This window comes from Melopsittacus undulatus, chromosome 6, assembly GCF_012275295.1.
Source record: "Melopsittacus undulatus isolate bMelUnd1 chromosome 6, bMelUnd1.mat.Z, whole genome shotgun sequence".
In the NCBI taxonomy this organism is placed as follows: Eukaryota; Metazoa; Chordata; class Aves; order Psittaciformes; family Psittaculidae; genus Melopsittacus; species Melopsittacus undulatus.
In genome coordinates this window covers 69,989,243-70,014,905 of record NC_047532.1, presented here as the reverse complement: position 1 = coordinate 70,014,905, position 25,663 = coordinate 69,989,243, and the positions used below count along the sequence as shown (strand labels likewise).

General features: G+C 37.0%; 1 protein-coding gene across 4 annotated transcripts in view; it reads left to right on the top strand.

Annotated features, from left to right (window-relative positions):
- LOC101875339 (period circadian regulator 2) overlaps positions 1 to 25,663 on the top strand; it is a 49,627-nt gene that overhangs the window by 13,007 nt on the left and 10,957 nt on the right. For all 4 annotated transcript variants that reach the window (XR_004549680.1, XM_034063725.1, XM_034063724.1 and 1 more), the window contains exons 3-19: positions 5,450 to 5,921; positions 6,478 to 6,546; positions 9,600 to 9,754; positions 10,238 to 10,359; positions 11,864 to 12,065; positions 13,553 to 13,604; positions 14,988 to 15,130; positions 15,463 to 15,541; positions 20,098 to 20,204; positions 20,798 to 20,951; positions 21,360 to 21,468; positions 21,892 to 22,023; positions 23,502 to 23,598; positions 24,032 to 24,188; positions 24,270 to 24,391; positions 24,766 to 24,939; positions 25,199 to 25,459. Coding sequence is in view for 3 of the 4 variants with exons in the window: in XM_034063725.1 (XP_033919616.1) it covers positions 5,548 to 5,921; positions 6,478 to 6,546; positions 9,600 to 9,754; positions 10,238 to 10,359; positions 11,864 to 12,065; positions 13,553 to 13,604; positions 14,988 to 15,130; positions 15,463 to 15,541; positions 20,098 to 20,204; positions 20,798 to 20,951; positions 21,360 to 21,468; positions 21,892 to 22,023; positions 23,502 to 23,598; positions 24,032 to 24,188; positions 24,270 to 24,391; positions 24,766 to 24,939; positions 25,199 to 25,459 (2,509 nt within the window). In the remaining variant the exon portion in view is untranslated. The remainder of the gene's footprint in view (positions 1 to 5,449; positions 5,922 to 6,477; positions 6,547 to 9,599; positions 9,755 to 10,237; positions 10,360 to 11,863; positions 12,066 to 13,552; positions 13,605 to 14,987; positions 15,131 to 15,462; positions 15,542 to 20,097; positions 20,205 to 20,797; positions 20,952 to 21,359; positions 21,469 to 21,891; positions 22,024 to 23,501; positions 23,599 to 24,031; positions 24,189 to 24,269; positions 24,392 to 24,765; positions 24,940 to 25,198; positions 25,460 to 25,663) is intronic.

Below are 25,663 nucleotides of genomic sequence, written 5' to 3'. Positions count from 1 at the left end.
CCAGTTGCCTTAAAATCAAGCATAACTGGTGTCCATTGAAGATTAAAACGTGTTTATTTGCAGGGTCAAAATAGACACTATTCCTTAGAAGTTCTAGAAAGATGGAGCAGAAAATAAAGAACAAACTGGCTTAACGTACTTCTCTCAAGATCAAGGCCAGAAGAGCATTTCCTCTGTTTCCATGTGACTGTCTGCAGTTGTTTAGTGTATTTGGTATGAGATGCAATTATGTTGCTCAAACTATGGTAATGAGTGAGAACTAAGGCTGGGAAAGCATGCAAGCTTTTACCTTTCCATTCTCGTTTGGTTATTGATTTGAAGGTGGTTTTCAAGTATGTAAGTGGGATGAATACATACAATTTATTATGCCATTTTGACTGAGATGACTTTCAATGCTAATTAATCTTGCTGGGATGACTGACCCTCTGTGTTCCTGAAGTGTTTTTATTGTGCTTATGAATGCATGCAGATGTTCCACTTAAGGTCTTCCTCTGCCTGAGAGTGGAGTCTAGCCAAATGCATCAGTTCTTACCTAAAATTACAGGCATTAGAGCATGGTGTAGGGTAATTGTAAGTCTGTTCTTTTTTTTTCCACAGTAGTTCAAATCTCGTGGAAAATCTCTGCGAACTTATGACATATATTAATGTTGCTACTTTGGAGCTCTTGTTTTAAAAACAGTCCTTGTCCTTATTTCTCCACAAGCTGTTGAGAGTCTCTCACAGTGTTTTGCTTGTTCACTCCTATTTATTCTTCCTGTATCTCTTACTTTGGTGTGTGCCTCTGGCACTGAAGCTTTTGAGATTTTGAACCAGAAAATACTTTGTGCAAGAAAGCCTTTCAGTGGCATTAATCTTTCAGTGCTGCCCAAGAACACCATTTCACCTCAAGGAGTCGAGTCAGTCCTTCTTGAAAGATACCTTTAAAAAGGTCCAATTTGTATCTTTTCTGTTAACCAAGATAGTAATTTTGTTTCTGCCACCATTGTCCTCAGGCTCCAAATCATACTATGTAACAGTTATGTAGGAATCACATAGACATGTACTGTGAGCAAAGCTGCAGGAGTTCTGGCATGTTCCTAGCTGGAGACAGAAGTAAAGCAACTTAAATGTTTCCTGACACAAGTTTCTGCAAGGTATCAAGAGGAAGAAAATTCACATGGTATCTGCTATAGGCCAATATCCATTTCTGTTGGTGATTCACTCAATTTGAACTCATTGCTTACAATAAAAATAATTTTAAAACCCTTGCAATCTTGGCTGTCATTGAAATTATTCAACTCTTGTTCAAGGAGACACAGGAAATTCCTTCAGAGTTCTTGGACAGCCTATATACTTATATTGGGAACAATTATCTTCCACCGAAATAGTACATCTAAAGAGCACTATTGAAGTTTCCTGCAGAACCCTGGAAGAAGCTAGACTAGCTGTCAGGGAAAGAGGAGACAAGACAATGGATGGTATTTGGAGGTGGAAAAAATTACTCATCAGTGGTTTAACAGCTCAGGATTTCAAACTGTAAGACTCTACATGCTAGTTAGGGCACAATCTCATTGACTCTTAAACTTCCAAACAAATTAAAAAGCCCCAAAGAAAAGACTTGAGGGAAATAATTTTCCAAGGGAAGGTTGTTCCAAAAAGGTACTTGCAGACAGCTCTTGAGCCTGAAAATACTATGGCATATGTAATATGCTTTGAGTTTGAAATTCAGAAAAGGTTTCTCACAGTTAAAGACTGAAATACAAAATCTTTGTATTTGGAGTAGGAAAGCTGTAGTACAGTTATTGCTCTTCCCATAAATACCACAGTTTTCCTGATGTAGGTGTTACTGTAATAGTGGAGGTGGTGAGGCACTGGAACAGGTTGCCCAAGGAAGTGGTGAATGCTCCATCCCTGGCAGTGTTCAAGGCCAGGTTGGATGAAGCCTTGGGTGACATGGTTTAGTGTGAGGTGTCCCTGCCCATGGCAGGGGGGTTGGAACTGGGTGATCTTGAGGTCCTTTCCAACCCTAACTATTCTATGAATAATGGAGTAATTATCTTTAAGGAATTTAGGGCTACCCTAAAAGTCTGTCATCTGGAAGCTCATGCTTATGGATCTATCAATAGTGATTTATATAATTTTCTTTAGTGGATTTAAGTATAGCAGCCTCAAGTTTTTAGTTGGTTGATCAATTTGGATTTGTTTTTTTTTGGTTGTTGATTTTCTTTTTTTTTTTGTTTTTTTTTTTTTTGAGAGAGTGCTGTTTTCCCACCCTCTACCTCTCAAGAAATCTCGTAACATGGTGTACTGGCAGCTCATGTTTTTTTCAGTTAGGCATTGGGCTTTTTCTCTTGTATCTAAAGTTCTTCACAAGTACCATTTGGTCAGAAAAACAGGAGGAACGGCCTACCTTGAGTATGGAATAAAGTACAAGTCGTGTCTAGTCTCGTCTTAATTCCTACATGTCAGACCTCCTTTTTAGGTGGGGCTGTGGCTGTCTTTTTTTCAAAAAGCTTCATTTTAATCACAGTGGGTTGAGTAATTTTGATGCAGGTAGTTGAACTGGACAAATTGCTGTACATGATCTCCAGGGTTACATTTAACCTACACTGAGGAGGTAAAAAGCCTTCATTGCTAGCTGTGTAGTTTGCTGGAGTATCTTTATTCACTGAATCCTCTATAGAACTTCACAACCTCTGGGTTGCCCTCTGAGGTATAGTACAGATGACAGGTGAGAAGTGGCTGCTTGAGTGGCTTCAGTTAATTAACCAGACCTCGCTTGGAGTATTGTGTGCAGTTCTGGTGCCCTCAACATAAAAAGGGCATGGAACTGTTAGAACAAGTCCAGAGGAGGCCACGAGGATGATCAGGGGACTGGAGCACCTCCTGTATGAAGACAGGCTGAGAAAGTTGGGGCTGTTCAGCCTGGAGAAGAGAAGGCTGCATGGAGACCTCATAGCAGCCTTCCAGTATCTGAAGGGGGCCTACAGGGATGCTGGGGAGGGACTCTTCATTAGGGACTGTAGTGACAGGACAAGGGGTAATGGGTTGAAATGTAAACAGAAGAGGTTTAGACTGGATATAAGGAAGAAATTTTTTACTGTGAGGGTGGTGAGGTACTGGAATAGGTTGCCCAGGAGGTAGTGAATGCTCCATCCCCAGCAGTGTTCAAGACCAGGCTGGATGAAGCCTTGGGTGATATGGTTTAGTGTGAGGTGTCCCTGCCCATGGCAGGGGGGTTGGAACTAGATGATCTTGAGGTCCTTTCCAACCTTAACTATTCTGTGATTCTATGTTCATACTTTTGCAATACCTGAAGTAGTGATAAGAGCATTTCCTGGGTTAGAATGGATTAGCACGTTTATAAATTGCTCCTTACCTTTACAGTAACAGGAGGTTTGTCTTGTGCTGTCCACATAGGTATTTGCAGTGCCACCTTCTGTATTCACTCTGCTGGGTTCTTTTGACATTTTCAGTCACTCTCAGACAAAATGAGTCATGGTTAATACTACATTGTTAAGTACAGACTGTGATACTGCAGATGGTAGCATGGATAGCACTGACCAGTCAGGCTCATGAGGAGCATGTGTGGCCAGAGGGAACTCTATAAACAGGAACAGAACCTCATTAAAATGTCTAGCTAAGTAAGGCAAGTGAAAGTGTGAGCTTTATCTACCCAAGAGATTAAATCCAAGATGAACTGTCTAATCTAGTTAATCATTGGTCACCAAAGTATGTGCCGTTCTAAAATAGTAGTGGAGTTTCATCTAAGAGTAAATACTGTTTTATTGGGTGTTCTAGTTATGTAATTTTTAAACCAGAAGAGGCTTAGTCCAAAAAAACCTACTCAAGTGTGATCTACTGCCTGCATGCAGTTCAATGCAACAGTGCAACAGGATGTCTGTTCAGTCTGGATTAGAGTACTGGAAGTGAAATGTCAGTATATTTTACTCTATACAAAAGAGGTTTTGCTTATTAGCTAAACAAAGTACTAATGAACTATCTTGTAAAGGAGAAAAAAACCCCACTATTTATATATATTTGTATACCATTGCTGATAGCTTAAATGAATATCCTCACATGACACTTCCTCTTTCAAATGACAACAGATATCATGCATATTACTTTGGCCAAACAAGGAGATGAGTAGTAATTTCTTCTGAAAAATTCAAAATAGATGTAAAATGTGTGGAAAAACAGCAATTAGGAGGATAAGAAAAGAGTTTCAATGTTTTTCTTGGGGGAGGGGAGTTGAATCATAGTGTGTTTTAAATGAATATTAAGTTCATGTTTTCTGTTAAAGGCTTCCTAATAAATGAATGCATTATATGTGTGTGTTTAAAAAGGGAGATGCTGCAATTAATATTAGCATAACTTAGTTGCAGATTTCTTCATCGACTTTGTTATTCCAGTCAGGTTTATTAGTCAACAGTCGTAATACTGAATATTTTAAGGGAACAAAGAAGAAGGAACAAACATGGTTCTGCTGTTTTAAGCGCAACACCTTTTTTCCTGATGCTGAATTACCTTTTTCAGAGAATCTCAGTTCATGGGTTTGCAGTATTGCTGTCTCTGGTTGCTGACATAGATGAGGAAATTACTCAGATAATCTTTATTTTATTCATAAAGTTGAATTGCTTTTGAGTCCTTCTTTGGCTCTTCAGTATTAGTCTGTTCCTAATTCATTTCAGTATCCAAGCTATTTTTGAGCCTGGTGCATTTGAATTGGCTTTTAAAGCAGGAATTTTTGTTTGTTTAGTTTTAAGCTTACTTTTCTAAACAATGCGGAGTGGTTTTTATTATATATATCCCCCTCCCCCAAATGGTGGTAATCGGTAGATAAAGTTCACAGCCTTTTTTGCACGATTTCTGTTGTTGATAAATAGGTGGGTTTGCTTACTCAGTTTCCCTGACCAGTCCTCCTACCTATGAGGCTCTTGTACAAAAACGTATGTGAAGAATTGGTAAAAATAGCAGAACTGATCCTAAAAGAAAAAAAACAAGGCGATGCATTTAAAAAAACAAACAAAAAAAACCCAAACCAACCAACCTCCAAACCAAGCAAGCAATCCTCTCATGTCTGAATGGAATCTTTTTGTTCATCAGGGTAAACTGGAAAACCAGGGGAGTGGCTTCACTGACAGTATAGCTATTGGTCAAATCCAGTCAGTAGAATTGTCAAGTGTTAAGTAGGAGAATAGAAAACAAGTAAATGTTTAAGCTTTTAAGGAATTTTTAATGTTTATTCCACTTCATCTTCTTGGGTGAGCTTTTACTAGAAAGAATAAATACCTTTTGTACAACAAAACATTGTTAGGTTTGCAGTCGTGTTAAAGTTACTCTTCACTGTGCAAATGCTGAATATACTAACCATGAATATCACCACTTTTGATTTCATCAGTCAGTGGGAATTACAGTTTGTCAGCAAACAAAGAAAATAATGTTTTTTCTTTCTTCCCTTCCTCCTCAGATTTGTTGGTCACTTCCATACACCATTTGTAGAGAGAGAAAATTCTGAATATGGCTTGATTTGCTCTTGGTCTTGGCAGTGTTTCTAATGAGTGTCCCATGGACTCTATCAAGTTCAGGGGGTTCTACTCTAGCACTGAGGAGCAGAACCCTGAGCAGCAACCTGGTATCAGTGAAAACGTTCCTTCGTCATTCTCTTTAAGAGAGCAACAGAAAATGAGTGATTATTCTGGACTTGCCAATAACCATAGACAGATGATTGCTGAAGATTCAGACATTCAGACAAAGCCTGAACACTCTCATGAAGTTCTTCAGGAAGATATTGAAATGAGCAGTGGATCCAGTGGAAATGACTTCAGTGGAAATGACACAAATGAAAACTACTCCAGTGGGCATGATTCTCATGGCCATGAATCTGATGAAAATGGGAAAGATTCAGCAATGCTTATGGAATCTTCAGACTGTCATAAAAGGTAGTAGCTAATATTAAATAAATGTCAGTTTTGTTTTTGTCATGAAAGGCTTTTTCAATTTGAGTCTAACTTCTGAATAATAACTACAGTGTTAAATGTATCATGTTCAGATTGAAGCTGAGTGTTTTAGATAACTTCTGTAAATTGTAAATTTGTAAATGATGTAAATTGTGATGTGTGTTATAATTTATAAGGTATCTAGTGTTCTGGCACAGATTAATTTTAGTCTTCTCATCATTGTGTGTTTAATTTGCATTATTTATAGATTTTTCTTGTAAATCTCTAGAATTGTTTATCAAAAAGTTTCAGGCTGTTCTTATGTGTAAGGATGCAACTGCTGTTTTCATCTTTTAATTAGCTTAATGTACAGAGCAAAGCTATAGGAAGAACAACCTTCTTAGGCAAATAGATAACAGCTATAGTTTCCAGTTGTTGCACTAAGCAGAAGTTTTCAAAGTGTTTTCTTATTCTAAATAGTCGTTAATAGGAAAAAAGTTATAATGAACAGAAAGTTTTTTTAGGTTTCCCAATATTAATCTTTCTTTCCTTATTCTAGTTCAAGCTCAAATGCATTTAGTCTGTTGATTGCAAACTCTGAACACAATCAGTCTAGCAGTGGATGCAGGTAAATTAATGTGCATATATTTTTCAGTAATTTGCATGTATATAATAGTGTTGTGTTTTGGTTTTTTGTTTTGTCTGAAACTGGAGGAGTACACAGGAAATCCTGTCCTATCCTTGATTCTTTTTCTGTCCCTAATCAGTAGCAGGTCCTAATAGCCCCTTGGTTGAATTAGAACTTTTTCTTGTTGTTCCATGCAAGTTGTGCACCTTGCAAGTCATCTTACTTTGTATTTGGTAGCTTACATCTTTCTATTGATTTGGTAGCTTTACTCTGAAATTTTAGTTTTATGTTTCGCTTGCTTCAACTGTAGTGGCTTTTTTTTTGAAGCTTTTCTTTAAATTTTCTGCTAATTAGAATTTTAGCCCTTGCCTGGGGACAATCTAGAAGTGTTTCAGCATCAGAATTCATCCTGACAGTTGGATGTGTTCTGATGCCCAGCAGCCATATCACCTGTCTCTCCTGTGTTCCATTCGCCAGGATTCAAGCCTCAAGTCTGTAAGGACAAACCAACATCAGCTACAGGAATCCTTCTGTATAAATTGTGCTTCTGACCCTGATATCCTTGAGAAACTTGATAGCATTGAAGGCTCAAATCTGAACACTTCAGAGTGCCCTACTGTACTTGTTTGGTTTTTTAAGTCAGCTCCTGATCAGGAGAGCAAAACCTAATCCTGAGTAGATCAAGGATATCTTGCTATATATAGTGTACTGATGTTAAGACCCCTATCTACATGTGCCTACCTGAAAGTGTTTCTGTCTGATGCAGTTCCTGGAGAAGTGGTAAATTGCAATTACCCCTTTGCACCATTTAGTGCTTGATGAACTTAGTTTCTGTGTCTGCCCTGCAGGCTCCTGGAAATCTTGTTCTAGGCTATATTTTCTATTGGAAATTGTATTCTAAAGTTCATGCTGTTTAGTATGAGAAACAATGTGAACCAAAAGCATTTATTATTTTTCCTTTGCCATTGGTTCCATTTTCTTCATGGCAAGATTTTTGGGGGTTGGGGGTGGATGAAGGTTACTTAGTACAGATTTTATGATGGGTTTTTTTTTGTTTGTTTTAAATTTGATTAATAGCTTTCTGCTCAGAAATAAATACAAATCTAGATGGTGCAGTGTTTTTCCCCGCTGTTGGACACAGTGCTAGAGGGTTACAGGGCAGATTTTTGGGAATGGGAGACTGAGGATATCTAGAGAATGATCTTTAAAGAGAAGACTAAAATAGACTGATAAGCTATAGGTTTAGTCTTTGATTCTAAGACTACTGGGCTTTGGATTAGATACTGGCACCAACGAACTACTTAAACTAGTATCTGTAGGTACTTCTCCAGTTCGTTGTCAACATAAAGATAGGAGCTTCCTATTTTGTTTTGCAGAACTTATTCTGTCCTTTGCAAGTCTTGCCTTCCATTTCTTTGGCTACTGTGCCTGACAGCATTGATCTTTGATAAAACATTTTTGTGTTGTATAACTTACTGTCCAAGGAGGCCTGCCCTCTCTATTTGCTGCTGCTGTAGGTGAATTTACAAAGGTTTCTTTTCCTGTAAAAATAAGTCTGACCGCTCTCATAAAGCATACTCAGTGAGCACAAAACCAGCAACATGCTGAGTTGTTTCATAATCTTTTCCCTCTCTTTTCTTCTATACAGCCAGCATAGAGGGTTCTTCTGTTAACAAGGACCTGTTTGATTGCATCAGTGCAAACTGTCAAGCCACGCTGTAGATGTGATTTTAACATACAGCACGAGCACAGTGTTTCCCAAGGGAGTGCTGTACTCTTTTGTCTTATTCTTTACTATTATTTGTCAGTACAGAATGACCGCTGCTTAAATGGATGGTAGGCTTCTCACAGTACATTGCGATGTAAGCAAGAACAATGTGTGTTCTCTAGTACCAGGCAGTTCTCCAGGCTTTTTTAGTCAAATGATTGATGTACCTGAAGAACTTAGCAAACTTCCAGGACAGTGTTCAGAAATCCTTCTGAAAAATTACCTGGGAGCTGAAACCACCTTGCTGAGCACTTGCAGTGCAGTTGCCAAGTCTGTTGTTTCTACAGGGTTTCTTAGAGTACCTTTAAGTGCTACCAGCCATGACAATTAGGTGATAAGAAAGGCCTTCCTTTTGATGGCAAAAAAATTATTTTCACAAAGGTTTAAGAAAAGCTCTAGAATGCAGCTTATAATTGTGACTGATTAGCTTTTAAAATGTATTCAAAAGAGAAAGTCAAAGTTGGTTTGGGGTTTTTTTTTCCCTTTAACTGCTTTGTACCCACCTGCCATCTTTTGTCATCCTTCATTTCTCTTCCCTTAGCTCTTTTTCTCTTCCTTTTTGATTTTGCTAGTATCTCTTAATGGAGAGAGATATCAAGATATGAAGGAAGGTGATAATTTTCTGACATTGGAACTGATAATCTCTGTAGTTTGGCCTTCTGCATTGAGATAGGACTTCCAAATATGCACCTGAGAAATGTGAATGCAATTGCTGTCTCCAGCCTCCTGATTTTTTGCCCTGTTGTATATTTAGTCAAGTTTCTTTATGTATTTCTAATGTATTGCCATGCCTAACTGGGATACATTGTTCCAAGGATTTCTCCATTTGTTCTGTTAACTTGATGTTCTCCCATTGCCATTCCCTTTTCTGGGACCTTTCTTACTAGAACCTGCTTGAACAGGAGGTGAAGACTTGAACAAACCTCCTGGTTCTCTCCTTTAAAGTCCATAAACATTTCTATGAGTTTGAGTTTGAAATTAATTAATATCACTAAGAAAGAAAATTAAGAAAAGTTAAATCATCTGTGTTTGGATATATGTAATATAAAGAGTACATTTTACAATAACACTTTAGATGGTGGTAAATCGTTTAATTTTAAATGATTCTAGCTAATTTAGGAATTCTGTTAAATCTGAATGTCAAAACTAATTACTGGAAAATTTTACGTGACTATCTGTACAAATTCAGGTATATGACAAGTGTCAGCATATTTGGGCATCTGTGAGGATGGTGTATCTCTTCAAGCATTTAAATGATGTTTTATTGTTTTCTTCAATTTTACAGTAGCGAGCAGTCCACTAAAGCCAAAACACAAAAGGAATTGCTGAAAACATTACAAGAGCTGAAAGCTCACCTTCCTTCTGAAAAGAGAATTAAAGGCAAATCTAGTGTCCTAACCACGTTGAAATACGCCCTTAAAAGCATTAAGCAAGTTAAAGGTAAACAAGTATGATACTACCTAGATAATACCAACCTGGATAAAATTAAACCCTTAAAATAGGTATTTAAATGTGGTTATCTGTAAATCTAAGTTTATTATGTTTGAAAACCTCTGTAAATATATGTTTTCCTGTTGTTCCTGTTTGTTGGCTCTGTTAACCTGTGTTCCTTTGGGAGTTAAAGCTTGATATTTTGCTCTGTTTATAAAATTAATTTGAAAATGATTTAGAAGTTCATACTATTTTAACTGTCACAGACAGTTACATGATCATGCACATATGGATAAATTGAGATGGGTAAATTTATTTGAGTTACTGCTGAGGAAGCTCTACTATGGTAAAACTTATTTGGAGTAGTACCTAGATTTCTTATTTCTTTGGGCTTATGCTAATAAGGATTCTGGGGCTGTAAGGCTTCCAGGTTGGATTTTTATTGATGAGATTCTAAGTTCTGAATATAAGTTGTTCCATGTTCTCATGTAGCCAATGAGGAGTATTACCAATTGTTGATGATTAATGAATCCCAGCCTGCTGGACTCAATGTGTCATCTTACACAGTGGAAGAAGTTGAGACTATAACCTCAGAATACATCATGAAAAATGCGGTGAGTATGGTGACACAAGTCTATAGTGTACACTGAATATGTTTTCTAGAACTAGAATTCTTAGGCATGTCATCTTTTTACAAGGTAAGAGTTGGTAGCTAGGCCAGTAAGCTTAAGAAAGTAGCTTTTGCCATCCAGAAACTGAGCCTTTGCAGGCTTTCCCAATAGCACCTTGATCAAAGCTTTTTCTCCTATGTGTGTTTGTGTCCTATATATTTTTGTGCTATGACGATCAATACAGTTTTTAATAGTAAAATGATAGTCTGATTTTTTTGGTAGTTATTATTTATTTTCCACCTTCCCATTGTTTCAGGGAAGCCTCTGCCTTTATGTATGAAATTCTAAATAGGTAAAATAATGGCATAGTGGGGGATGTTCCCTAGCTTGAAATAGGTGGGTTTTGTTGTAACTATGAATAGTAAAGGTTGCCCACAAGGTAAAATGAATAGGAAGTCTAAAGTGCAACTAAAAACTTGAGCTAAATTATCATTGCTCAATTGATCTAAAGCATCTGAGTTGTGAAACCAGCATCCTGATGACAGCTCTTGAGCTTGTGTATAATGTTAGTGGATAGAGCACTAATAGTTATGACGCAGGAAGCTCTTCTTGCGTCAAGAAGAGAAACAATGTGAAACCATACAAATGGATTATGTGTGTGGTTGTGTGGGACTTTTTCTGTTTTATTTTTTTCCCCACCTGACTACTCATTATTTTATCAAGTGGCTTAAAGCACTTTGTTTCATTTTGCAGTGATGGACAATCAGAAACAGCCTTTCACAAACGAGCTGAATTTTATAAGTGTAAAAATATTCCTGTGACAGGCACAAAGGAAATGTGCAGTTTTCATAGCTGGAGACTCTTCAATTCTTTATATGTAAATTGATTCTACATCACTGAACTTAGAATCATAGAACAGTAAGGGTTGGAAAGGACCTTAAGATCATCTAGTTCTAGCCATGGGCAGGGACACCTCACACTAAACATATCACCCAAGGCTTCATCCAACCTGGCCTTGAACACTGCCAGGGATGGAGCATTCACAACCTCCCTGGGCAACCCATTCCAGTACCTCACCACCCTAATAGTAAAGAATTTCTTCCTTATATGCAATCTAAACCTCTGCTGTTTAAGTTTGAACCCATTACCCCTTGTCCTGTCACACAGTCCCTAATGAATAGTCCCTCACCAGCATCCCTTCAGGCAGTAATATTTAGGGTTTGTAACCTGTCCCTCACCAGCATCCCTTCAGGCAGTAATATTTAGGGTTTGTAACCTGTTACGATGCTAGTGAAATAATGTGTGGTTCAAAAAGCAGATGGTCTGTGTCAGCTTCATAAGCAGATGAATTTTATTGCTTCCTAAACAGATGTGGTTTAACACTATTTCCTTAATTTTAATTTTAAACTTATTAACGCTTTTCTATCTTAAGTGTTTTTTCTAAGAAATACATACTGGATTGATGAATTTTTTAAAATTTCTAATCTGATATATTTTTTGGTTTTAGGATATGTTTGCTGTAGCTGTTTCTTTGATTACTGGGAAAATTTTGTACATCTCAGATCAAGCTGCTTCTATTCTCCGCTGTAAGAGGGGTTATTTTAAAAATGCCAAATTTGTGGAGTTCTTGGCACCTCAGGACGTCAGCGTGTTCTATACTTCTACTACCCCATACAGATTGCCATCGTGGAATATTTGTAACAGAGCTGGTGAGTGGTCTCAACAGCAGATATTTCTCTGACCACCTTTGTTGTGCAAATACCAATACTTGAACAGATTTTTAATCCTTCCATCCGCCTACATCACTTTATGAGGGTATAACACAGATATTAATGAGAACATTTCTGAGCAATACTAGATGTATAATATACTTCAAATAAGCAAGGCTGGTACATCGGCTAAAAGTCCTCTGAATGTCATTGTTTATTGGTTCTCACGACGTGTTCTTCCAAATGATGAATGAAAACAAAGTAGACACTCATGCTGGATAGTGGGTTTGCTTTCCCCTTAGCAATCAAATGACCACAGTTTTTCTTTAAAATACTTTTTCTTCAAATACAGTGGGTATAATACTCTGCCTCCTTCTTTTTCAAATGGTTATAATCTGAATATTGGACATCTTGATTACAGTGTACCAAGATGTCCTTTAGCTGCCATCACTGTGCATTCACTGAGTGTAGTCATTTCTTTATTATTTTAGCCTTAGAAAAATGTTAATGGTGAAGGATCAGATGTATTAGAGCATTTGATGTTTGTGGGAGGATTGGTTTACTAGTATAGATACAGCTCTTGAGATGAGAAATAGCTGCCAGCTGTTTTAACCAAACACTTGAAATTCAAGGTTTGCTCTAAGTGTTTGAAATTCCAATCCGTTGTATGCTAAGTCCATTAAGTGAAGTCAGAGTGTTAACCGTATTTAAGCAGAAAAAGCAGTTAGCAATAAATATAAACTAAATAATACATACATAAAGAAGGTTGAAAGGAACCTTGTGAGGTCTTTAGTCCAACCTCTGGCTTGTGGTCAGTGGTGAATTCTGGCCATGTAATCCTAATTACAGATATTATTCAGTTATGCAAATCATGTTCTGAAACATTTTCTGTAGTTCTGTTATGTTTGTATATAGCTTCAAATTTCAAAACTCTGCAATAAATGGAATTGCACACACTATCCCATGTGTCAGCTGCCAGAGAATATAATACTGAAAGTATTCCACACTGAGGCCTTTAAAGGTTGGAGCTTGCTTTGCAAAGTCATCTATGGCTAGTCTGGAAAAGGAGGGTTATAGGCTTAAAAGGTGAGAGGAAGTCTTTGTGAAAAATACTTTATTTGGGGGCTAGGGAGTGGTAAGGAGATTTGGTGATCTGCCTGTCCTAGTGCTGTTCTAGGAAAAAGGTCAGTGTTATAAACTACAATGAAAAAGCTGATTAGAGTGAACAGCTCAAACTGGAGAACTGTTTAGGTATTAAGCCTTTTGCCAAAAACATAAGCAGGCAGCTGTGATTCACACACCAGCCTCAGAATCTGAATGGTGTTTTGATTTAGTTGCTTGCAAAGCACATTGTTTAGTAGATGCATATGGAGACTTCAGGGAAACATAAATTTCTTGAAGAATTCAGTCTGTATCCATTCTTGTTTCAAATACCATAACTTCATAATAATTTCTAAATTGCTCTGAAATATGTTTAATATTTCTAGAGTCTTCCACCCAGGATTGCATGGAAGAGAAATCTTTTTTCTGTCGCATCAGGTAAGACAAGGATACTCTCAGGCTTAGTGTTATGTTATGAAACATGCATTACAAGAGTATTTGGCTTTTGTAAGAACTGTATTTTATGTAAGTTTTTTTCCTATTACATAATGTGAACATGAGGCAGAACATATGCATGTGCTCTAGTTGATTAACTCCTCAAAGCAGCAGGGAAAACTGCAACATGCTTTCAGGAAGTTGCATTTTAGAAGTTAATCAGTATGAACATTGACTTTTGCACTGTAAAGAAAGCTGATAGGTTATCTCCTACCACTGTGGGAAGTCTTCAGTTGATGTTAATAGAACTGTTCTGCCACAGAGGCTCTTTCATTCTAGAAAACTAATGTCTAATCTTACATTTATCTCAAGTGTCCCGTAGAGAAAGATAGGTGAGAGTGACTTGTCTCTTTTGCAGTTACTAGATCATACATTTTCTTTGGGTTTGCTTTTCTTCCTTCCTCTCCTGCCCGCACTACCCTTTAGTTGCTTTTATTTAGCAAATGCTGGCAACTTACTCAGTGTTCTGTTTTGGTTTTCTTTGTGCAATTTGGTTTCTTGCTGTTTACTGCCTCTCCGGTAGCATTTCCGAAAACAAATTGTGGATCTGTTTCTAAAAAAAATGTGGATCCTATCACTTAATCACTTCTGGTAAAGTAAATAAATACTTAGCATTGAGGTATGAGTCAACTTTAAACAAATTGAGAGACAATGCACTGCTCCAGAGCATTGGATTGGATGTACTGTAAAAGTGCTGCAGGTGTTTTTGCAGACCTTATTCTTTGTCCAGCTGAGACTGGTCCCAGAAGCTTTTGTTTTATGAAGTTCTGCTGTTATAAACTTCTTGCAACGGGTTTTTTGTTGTCACTGTATAAATGGTTGTCATATTCATTACTATGCCTTGGATTCTTAAGTAAAAATTTGTTGTTATATGTTAGGATTTCTGAGTCTTCATTCTTTATAAATTGGGATGCATATTGAGTAAAAGGTCTTTACTTGATGTGATATAGCAGTATTAATAAAATACAGCTACACATTCATCCCTCTGAAGGGTGTAATATCACCAATTAGGAGTATTCGATCAAAAAAACAAGTCTATCACAGGAGGTGAGGTTTTATTTTTCCATCAAACATCCATATAAAACAATTGTTTTTTCAGGTAGTAGAGAGGACAGTGTATGCTTTATGGCAGCTGGAATGCAAAGCATGCCATCAGACTTAGCTTCTCTTTTACCAAAAAATTAAGTTGGGAAGTTAAGAGCTTGGGTGCTATTTTAGGAGCTATCCTGAAGTCCTTGTATCTTGAGGGAATTACAATAGATAAATAAAAACTTTGTTTCACATAGCATGAATCTGTTGAAATAATTAACTCTGTTTAATTCTTAGTGCAGGAAAGGAGCGTGAAAATGAGATATGCTATCACCCATTTCGGATGACTCCTTACCTTATCAAAGTGCAAGATCCAGAAATAGCAGAGGAGCAGCTTTGCTGTGTGTTGCTTGCGGAAAAAGTACATTCTGGTTATGAAGGTAATTCTTTGAATGCACAAAGACTAGTTTGTTTTCCTGATAGTAAGAATTGTTCTGTGTTCTGCTACAGGGATTTCCACAACTGAATTTCAGCCTAAGAAAGCCAAGTGTATGAGTTTTTCTCAGTGATTTCAAGTGTTATTAAAGTGAAAGATAACTGGTTCTGTTCTCTGCCCTAAATGAGAGGTGGTGAGCTAACAAGCTGCTTTCCTATATGCTTTTAGACTGACTTGTATACTTTATTCAATATTTAAAAGAAATATGTAGCTTGAAGTATTCCATGTATGAAAAGAAGAACCCTACTTATTAATCTGCTTGTATTTTTCTCTCAGCACCCAGAATTCCTCCTGACAAAAGAATTTTTACAACTACACACACCCCGACCTGTTTGTTCCAGGATGTAGATGAAAGGTAACTTAGAAAAAATGATCTTTTTCATTTACCAATAAGTAAGTTATCCAGTATCTTTACAGGTATTTTTAGGATTTAATGGAGATGTATGTGTGGGGTTAAAAAGTTGTGACTACTGAAGAGTGCTTAACCCAAGAAAAGTAGATCCTTAATTTTTTCACTAAGTGTGAAAACACATTACTCTGTGGTATTTAAGTGGAAAGCTATTTGCCTGCTAACAACTGGTTGCATAGTCTTTCCATTTGGGACATTATGACATTCCATTAATGACTGAAACCTATGGTCAGGAAAGCTTCCATGCTAACAGTCATTACCTGTATGATTCTTGGTTTATTTTCTTCTAAAGTTTGATCCAATTAATAATAATAAACAATATGCTGCTGTCACTTTGTGCTGCCCCAGATACAACCAGCAGTGTCTTTCAAATGAAATATCAGGTCTTAAATAAAAATAATTAAAAAAGAGAGAGTATGTGTTCTCAGTTCAGACTGCCGTCTTCATAGTTCTTGCTGTTGTCTGTATGCAAAACCTGCCCACATTCTGCTGGCTGAAGGCTTCTCATTGCTTTGACAATCAGGGGAGCTGCTTAGGGTAAGTGTTCACACTTCAGAGTAGCACCAAATATGCTGCCTGGATTATAAGGCATACAGAGAGGCTCAGGAAACTAAGCTGTAAAGCAACCTCTCCTTTAGTCTTCTGGATTGCTTTTGACTGGGGGCTTTCGGAGGACATTTGGGTGGCAGAAATGAGGTTTATGGAAAGGACAGAAGATACTCCTTCAGAATTCATAATGTACTTGTCTGAGAAGGAGACAGTAATCTCAACAAGCTTTTAAGGACAGGGGTGTACTTGAAATATTATAGTGTTTGAAGACAAGAATTCACTTGTTCCCTAGTTAAAAACCCAAGCTACCTCTTCCCTTTCTTTCTCTTCCTTTTCCCTTTATTTCTCTTCCCTAGTTTTACTTAAGATTTTCTTCATGATCATTTCTGTTGTACTGTGAGAAGTAATTTTGATTTCTTAAATCCTTAGTGAAAACTAAGTTGGCTGCAATAGTAACATCTGACTTCTGAGATTTCACCCACTCCACTTGTTTATAAGCATTCTAAGAAGGCTAACATTTTGTTTGTAGGTCCAGATGGGAAGGATGCCTGTAGGCAGAGTAGCAGTAGGATGGACAGTATGGATTTCTGTGGTACCTTTTGAGGGAGAATCTTCTTGTTCTGAAGATACGTGCTGTTCTTGGCAAAACCTTGAACTGCAGCAAAAGAAAGAAGGGTTGGGAGAAAGGAGGTTATTGTGAAGTTTAGCTAAGCTGCAGTCAATAAGGTAAAAAAGATTACTCCGGATTCTGAGACAGTTTATCTGCAGGAGGTCAGGTACATCAGTATGACTGCAGCGGGCATGCGTTTTATTGAACAAGAATTGGAAAAGGTAGCTATTTTTGTCTTCATTAGTAATCTTCAATGGCTGATCAGTGAGGATAAGTTTGGACTCTAAGGTACAGCTATTTTTGGCTAACGTGCACAGGCATTATGTCTTAGTGTGAGCAGTTCCTGGAGTATAGAAGCCAATGCAATGCTGACAAGCTGTTTCTTCATGGTATGATTTATACAGTCTCTCTAAACAGCTTAAATTGACAAAATAACTACTTACTTGGATATAGTTTTGTCCTCTTCACATTCTTTTCTCTTCCCCTCATTGCAACACATGCTCCAAGCCAACTGTGACTTTGCAGGGTGGATGTATATTTTCAAATAGGCTAATGGCACAATGTAAAGCTTCCCTTTTTCCATGCACCCCCAGTTCATTTCTTTCCAGTACTCATTTAACAGAAATGGCAAAATGACTCAGTGGAGAGCTTTGCCCTTATTCTTGGGCTTTGGTGGAGCAAATATGGTAAATCCCTTCTCAGTGGCTACTATGGAAGCTTCTTTACTGTTAGTCTGGTGTTAGCATCTTTTCTCAAATGCCATTTTTGAACACTTACTGTGAGGGTCAATTAGATATTGGTCTCATATTAGGACTTTCCTTCATTTATTGATCTGTAGTTGATGTTGCTTTTAACTCCTGAGTGCATTGGCAGCCAGATAAATGTTTACCAAGATATGCATATGCAGTTTATTCGTGAGCTCTCCAGGGCTGTGTGGAATAGACAAAACATTAGATTCTTAGAGAAAGCAGAGTTTAATATTTAAAAATATGACTGAACACCTGCTGTTGAGTGAGATTTGTTTCACAATACAGCATTGAAGCTGTTGTCTGAGTTGCATAAAATCAAGTTAATTTTGTAATCAATATGTGCTCATGGGTTGGAAAAATGCCTGTTTGTCCTAACTCAGCAAGTGGATTTCTGCACAGAATATGTTAAGCAAAAATAAATCCTTTTTTGAAATTAAACAGATCATTCCTATAGATATTTGTCCTTTAAATGTGTTTGACACTTGAAGTGTATAAGAAGTTTTGTATAGTTCACAATGGAGTGATCTTGGTAAATGAATTTAAAGCTGCTTCCCATTTAACTTGTAATAAAAATATAGAGAGACTTCTTATTCATGTTGTTTTGACACTTTAATTATCATTTAAACATACTATAAAATGCAAACTAAAACTGCTGCCTGTCCTCATCAGCAATTCTTATGCCATATGTGCATTTGCAGTCATAAAATGAGTTCATTAGCCTAAACTCTGAATTATTTTTAATTACTCATTATGAGGAAACAATGATGCTGAAATACTGCCTTTAGTAGATAAAAATGTAACTATTCTCCATTACCGCATTATACAATCACAGAAATACTGTCTGGGAGGGACTGCTGGAGGTCTCTGTGCTATTCTTTTGCTTAAAATTAAGCTGTTGCCCAGTTTAAGGTTAGGTCAGCAGTGACCTTGTCTGAGTAATGCTTGGAAATCTCCAAGGATTGCACCATCTGTATGGGAAACTGTTCCTAAGTTGTACTACTCAGTTAAAAATCTTTTCCTGACATCCAGCATAAGCTTTCCAGGCTGCATTCTGGGGCCGTTGCCCATGGTTTTATTGTGCGGCATATAAATATATATAAATTTTAAAATGTGTGGTTTTTCCCCATATAAATGACTGAATTTGCATAAATCTTTATAACCAGGTTTAAAATTTGGCCCTTTTTAGGGTAAGTGTTCTTTTGCAAACAAATGCGGAGTTAGCCAGGCTGTCATAAAGCAGGTGGCAAAGAATAGGAACCATGTCAAACAAAACCTTCTATTTTCTTTTGCTCTTGTAAAGTTTGGTGGTGAAGTCCTAACTGAAGTCATTCAGAGTTGATCAGTATTTTAAACTCCTCTAGGGGCACAACTTTTCTCACATGTTTTGAACTTGGCAGTGTATTTAAATGAAAGTTTTGGTGAGTTTCATGCCAGTTTCAGCTTTGTAAATTTGCTACTTGAGGTGATCCACAAGACTTAAGTAGTCATTATTTAATTAATTGCTTCAATAATAAGGCATTAGTTGCTATATCCTCATTTTCCCCTGAGTATCTCTGCCTCTTTGCTGGCAGCGTATGTTTAGTGTTTTGGGGAACTGATCTAGTTCCAGTGGGTTATTGGAAGTGCAACATGGAAGGCCTTTGTCCTCCAATGCTTTTGAGTTGCAGCACAACTCAGCTGCAGTGTACCACAGATACAGGATCTGAGTTCTTCATTCAAGGTATTAAGATACCTGAGTGTCTTTATGCTCTTGGGCCTTTGTCAGTGAATGGGACTGGAAGAAAGGTGGAGTGTTTTGGGTTTACAAGATTACTTGTTGGAATCTAGCAACTTCTCAAACATTACAGAGTAGTATTGACTTAATCCATTATCTTTGTTCCAGAGCGTATTTTTGGCGTGTAGCTTTCAGAGTAAGGTGCAGACAGCTCTTTCATGAACTTTCACTCCTTCTCCTTCATATGAATGGTTTAAGTGATCAGTGAAAATTATTTAATCACATAAACTAGTCTTTCACATCAGTGTAACTGGCCTTTGATAATTGCAGGAATACTTCTAATTCTCTAATTCGTAAGTTTGCTTCCTTGCAGCTCCTTTATGAGCTGGATTCTCAGCCTGCCTATGAGAAATCTGACTTAAGACTCAAGAAAAAGACCCTGTTGCTAGTTCAGCTATAGCAGTCCTGTGGTACTTAGCCTTGGCTTGCAGCCCATTGATTGGAGTACTGTTTACCTTTATGAGAGCTTTATGAAATTGAACTTTATTAATGCTCTTTTAAAACTGGGGTACTTATCCTCTAGAGCTAGGCAGCATAGGAAGGACACAATTGCTGTAGCAGACTCCTTGGTTTGATCTTACTACATTGTTACATTCAGTTATGAAAAAACCCACCCCACAAACAAACCAAACATCCCTTGTTCTAAGAGTACTATTGCTGATAAGTTGGCACTGCTGTTTTACCAATTTAAACTGAAATTTATTCATTCCCTTAATAAGAAAAAGAGCAAAAAAACTCCTTAAAATGGAATCATCTGAACTATTAAATATACATTATTCCATTTGATTGCTTATGTTTTTCTTTGTTTTTCTTTCCTCAGAGCAGTACCTCTGTTGGGATACCTACCTCAGGACTTAATAGGAACACCAGTCTTGGTGCATCTTCACCCAAATGACAGACCCTTAATGCTAGCAATTCACAAAAAAAGTATGTAATACATTACTGTGGCAAATTTTTTCAGTCTAGAAGCTATAAAATAATGACTACAAAGACCTCAGCAATTAGGAAATGAAAACTAATTTTTGCTATCATTATTTTTTTGCAAGAAAAGCCTGAATTCTTTACAACTTGATGTTTAATGCAAATAGATGAAAATGAGAAGCCACTTAATTTTGTTTGATACGAAACATGTGTGTCTGCATTGACTGTAAATGAGGATTTCATAAAGAAAATCTTCTTCAGAATGTAATGATAGAAGTTTTCATGCTTTCAATTATAGTCTTTCTTATTTCATAGATTAGAAAATAAGAGCTGTTCTGGCAATGTTGATTTGATAAACTTGGGAAATGTAAAGCTGTTTCTTCAGTCATCTTTAGCTTCTTGTGTTCTGAAGGTGATTTTCTTGACATAGTCCCCTAAGTTTGAAGGTCTGCTTATTCTCATAGCCCCGCATTTCTAAATGTATAGACCGATCTGGTGCTTTTTCCTTCAAATATCAGCTTCCTCCTGCAATTTATTGTAAATAACTGAATCTGTGCAAATATTAAATCTGAAATTTCTATTCGAATCCTTCATTACAGTACTTCAGTATGGAGGACAGCCTTTTGACTACTCGCCAATCAGGTTTTGCACTAGAAATGGAGACTACATAACCATGGACACGAGCTGGTCCAGTTTCATCAACCCTTGGAGTCGAAAAGTTTCATTTATTATTGGAAGACACAAAGTTAGGACGTAAGTCAACAAACTGTTTGAGCTTCAAGGTTGTTTAATCTTAGTATTTTCCCTCCCTTTGGGTTTACATAGTGATCCATAAGGAAGAAATAAGGAATTTTCAGGGAAGAGGGTAAAATCATACATACAAATTTCTTCCTTTTTAAATTTGGGTTTGAGATACCTTAACTGTTTTAAAAAGAAATTTTAAGGCCTTCAAACTCTTCCAATACTGTCAAAAATTGCTTCAGAAGAGGAATGTGATGCTCAAAGGGATGAAAGGTATGTATTTTATCAGATTCAAAGGTTATAGATGCAATGGAATAAACATCAGATGTTGTTTATATAGATGGTAAATTGAAGCAGTGGTGTCTCTGTGATTGAAATACATGTATGTGTAACAAGCTGGTATATATTTGATTTATGCAGGGGTCCCTTAAATGAAGATGTCTTTGCTGCTCCCAACTATACAGAGGATAGAATCCTTCATCCCAGTGTTCAGGAAATCACTGAGCAAATATATCGGCTGTTATTGCAGGTACACCATGTGCTTTAAAGTTAGTGTTTTCACTTCCCTCTGAAGAAAGGGCATTTATCTGTGACATTTGTTTAGCTGTCTGCTGCGGTACTGGAATTTCTGGCCACAGTCCTGGAAATTACTTACACTTGTGGATACCACACAAAACATAAAGTATGTTAAAGTTTCAGTTGGTGTTTTCATTTATGCAGCTGTGGAGTCCTCACAAAAAAAAAACAAACCAGAAAAAACCACAAAACAAATAAACAATTAGAACAACCAACAACCCCCCCCCCCCCCAAAAAAAAAACCCAACCCAAATATCGAGTAAACGATTTTCTCCTCACATAGAATTACTGGTGACAGTGTCAGTTATGTATAAAGCTAGTGTACTGAGATGTGTGTGTATGTGTCTATATATATTTTTGTTGTTGTTGTTAACAGCCTGTACACAACAGTGGATCCAGTGGCTATGGAAGTCTAGGTAGCAACGGTTCACATGAACACTTAATGAGTGTGGCATCCTCCAGTGACAGTACAGGAAATAATAATGAAGAGACTCATAAGGACAAACCAGTAGGTTTGGTTTTTCTTATGCAAATAGGTGGCACTTACATTACAGTAAAAGTAGTGTGTTTTTTACTTTTGGTGTAACTCCTTCAAATTAGGGGTGGAAGAAAGTATGAAGAAAAGGTCTTTTTTTTGTTGTTGTTTAACTTGGAAAAAAACTTTCTGTGTAAGCATTTCTGATATTGATGAAGTCTCAGGGTCCTGAAGCATAGTTACAGCTGTAAAAGTGGGTGTGTATAAGGAACTTAAACCTGTACAGTGTGTTAAATTATTCTAATGTCTGTTACGTTATATGCTGTGTTTCTGGAAAAACCAGCTAGGTATTTGAAAGCAGTTTCTTTTGGGAAGGGAAGTCTATTACTACTGTTTTCCAAATGAAACTAAGAGTGCAGTAATAATATTTAATTAACATAATGAACTATCTAACTAATAAATGAAACTAAGAAATGCAGTAATACCTGCATAACCAAGCAATAGCTTGACGTTAACCGCTTTTCATGTTGCAAAAATACACTGTATAATATGGAAAGAAAGAAATGTAATGGAATAAAATTCTTCTTTTTGAGCTTAAAACTTTACCATAGGTTGGTCCATTGTTATGCTTACCTGATAGTGAGGTGCAACTCTTAAAATTCTATTAGTCTGAGCAAAACAGCAGTGTTAAATTTATGCCTATACTTAACAGAATCATTTTATAGGCAAAGTAAATCAAAGACAGACAGTAATGTATTTAAGAGGTGCAGTTCCTTTTCAGTTCCTGCATCAGCATGAACATCTCTAGTCACTTTGGCTTTCCTATTTTTCTTCCCAAAGTTCTTGTAGCTCGCCGAGTTGTATTTAATTCTGAAAGCCAAAGTTTTCCTTTACTTCATTATACTGCTTATAGGCCAGTATTTCTGCTGCTGTGATAAGCCATGGCAGACTACTCTTACCAAGGTGGTCACTTTTCCTGCCCTTCAGTCCTTAAACACTAGTGGCTTAAGCAAAGGAATTCTCTAGATTTCTTTAACAGATACCTCATTACATTTCAGAGCTGTGCAGAATAAGAATGTTTAAGGAGATCTTGGTTTTGAGGAAAATAGAAACCTCTCTTTCCCTCACTATATCCACAGATAGTGAAGACTATTAAAGCATTATTCTGTAAGATCTTGTCAGTGCTTAGTTAAACTTTTAAGCACAGTAAGTTCTAAGTCTTAGCAGCAGTATTTTGTTTGCCAAGTGATACAGTGTTTTCTTTTTTTTTCTGCAATCTTATTTGCAGTGTATTAGAATCCAGAGTAATTGTGCACAAGTCCTGTACATTTCTTTCATCCAAAGTTCTGCTATTGCACAATACAGTTGTGTACATTAGGACCTCTCTTGTCATCAGAGTGATTGTAAGATAGAGATTAACTACGGTTACATTTTGCCTACTGAGGAATTGCTATGCATGGTGTTTTATGTCAGACTTCAGTAATAACTCATTTTTAATGACCTGCTTTCAGGAGGTTTGCCACGATGCCAGTAAGGTCAAAAATAAAGGACAACATATTTTCACTGACAATAAAGCAAAACTGGAATATAAGAGAGAGCCTTTCCCAGGTGAGATATTAGCAAGTTAATTATTAGTCTATTGCACTGGTTCCTTCTATAATATGATAGTAGGGGATTTTCTTTAGTTTAGTTCTAATCAATGTGTAAATAGAGAATTTTTATGAATTTAAATTATATCATCCTCTGTCTCTTCACTGTCTTCAGGACACCATGTTCAGCTATGTCTGAATAGGGTGTATGTGATGTATGCCTGATAATGGTATAACCACAGTTAAGGTGTGTCCTAAAGCTGTTGTTATGAAGTACCTTGATTGTAGCTCATCTTAGCTCTACTAGTGCACAAACCTCTACTTGATTTACAGTGGTTAACTTATGACCTGGTAAGAAATACACATAAATGAGAACTTTCACTGCTGCTTTTAGAGGAATTTGTAAGGATTTAAATGCCATAATTGCATAATGGCAACGTATCTTTTCACAGAAAAACAAAATGGTCCTGGTGGTCAGGTGAAGGATGTAGTGGGAAAAGATACTTCAGTAACAGCTGCTCCTAAAAATGCAAATACTGAAGAGTTGGCTTGGAAAGAACAACCTGTATATTCTTACCAGCAGATTAGCTGCTTGGACAGTGTCATCAGGTAAGCAAACAGTGTGTAAATTATTCTTGACCTCTAGACTTAATACTTGCATACTAATATTGTTAAATCATTGTATTTTAGATACTTGGAAAGTTGTAATGTGCCTGGTACAGCAAAAAGAAAATCTGAACCTTCATCAAGTGTTGGCTCACTGAATTCTGGAGTTCATGAACAAAAACCAGCTGCTATACAGCCCTTGGGAGGTATCTATATTACAGGTTTTTCTTGATATATTTTTGTTAGCAGCCAGTTGGATGTTACTTCCTTGCAGAATAATGACAAGTGTAGCTTAGGCATGACCTCATAGCCATTTCCTTAATGTTGGATGTTGGTGTCCTAACTAGTATCATGCAAGTTTTCCCTACAGTCAAAATAGCAAATAGCTGGTTTAACATCTTGTTTGTGGATGCAAAAGCTTACTTTATTCTATACAAAATACAGCAGGATTTGAGTTTTAGTACTTGAATCTTTATCAAATGTAAAAAGTAGGTTCTGCAGTAGGGCTGCTTATAACAACCAGCTGAAGAGCCTGGCAGCTAATTTATTGCAACCATGACATCTTTATTTCTTTTAATAGATCCTGCTGTGTTGAAGGCATCTGGTAAATCAGGTGGTCCCCCAGTGGTGGGTGCTCACTTAACATCTTTGGCTTTACCTGGCAAGCCTGAAAGTGTTGTGTCTCTCACAAGTCAATGCAGCTACAGTAGCACCATTGTTCATGTTGGAGATAAAAAAACACAACCTGAATTAGGTATGGATTTTAGTATTTCAGTTTCTTCAAAATGATGATTGCTAGCAAGTTGGAAGTTCAGGCATATGAACAGCTGGTATCTGCTTGTGACTTGTATTTTCTTACTGCTAAAATGTTCCAATGGAAATTGAATAAATGGGAAGAGAATTTGTATCTTAAACTTACAGCAAAATTATATCAGAATTGCAATAGCTTAAAAATGCAGATGCAGAGCTTTGATTGCTTCACATTAGTTTATGTTTTTCTCTTATTTCTGTAGAAATGATAGAAGATGGTCCAAGTGGAGCAGAACTTGTAGATGGCCAGCTTCTTGCCCCTCCATCCACCTCTGCGCATGTAAATCAAGAAAAGGAGCAATTTAAAAAGCTGGGACTTACAAAGGAAGTCCTTGCAGTGCATACACAAAAAGAGGAGCAGAGCTTCTTGAATAAATTTAAAGAAATCAAGAGATTTAATATATTCCAGTCCCACTGCAACTACTACTTACATGATAAACCAAAAGGACGACCTGGTGAACGGGGTATGGCAATGTCGTTTCCGTGATCAAACCTGTATTTATATAGGAAGCAAATCCTGTTGAGAGGGCATTTCCATTTTTAGGCGCACAGTGGGGGCACTGTGAATAGTGACAGTTGCATGCTATTTTTAACTTTTTTCTGGTAAGTCTTGCTTGAAGACCGAGAGTGGATTATTGCTTTTAATGTAATACCTGACACTTTGGTAA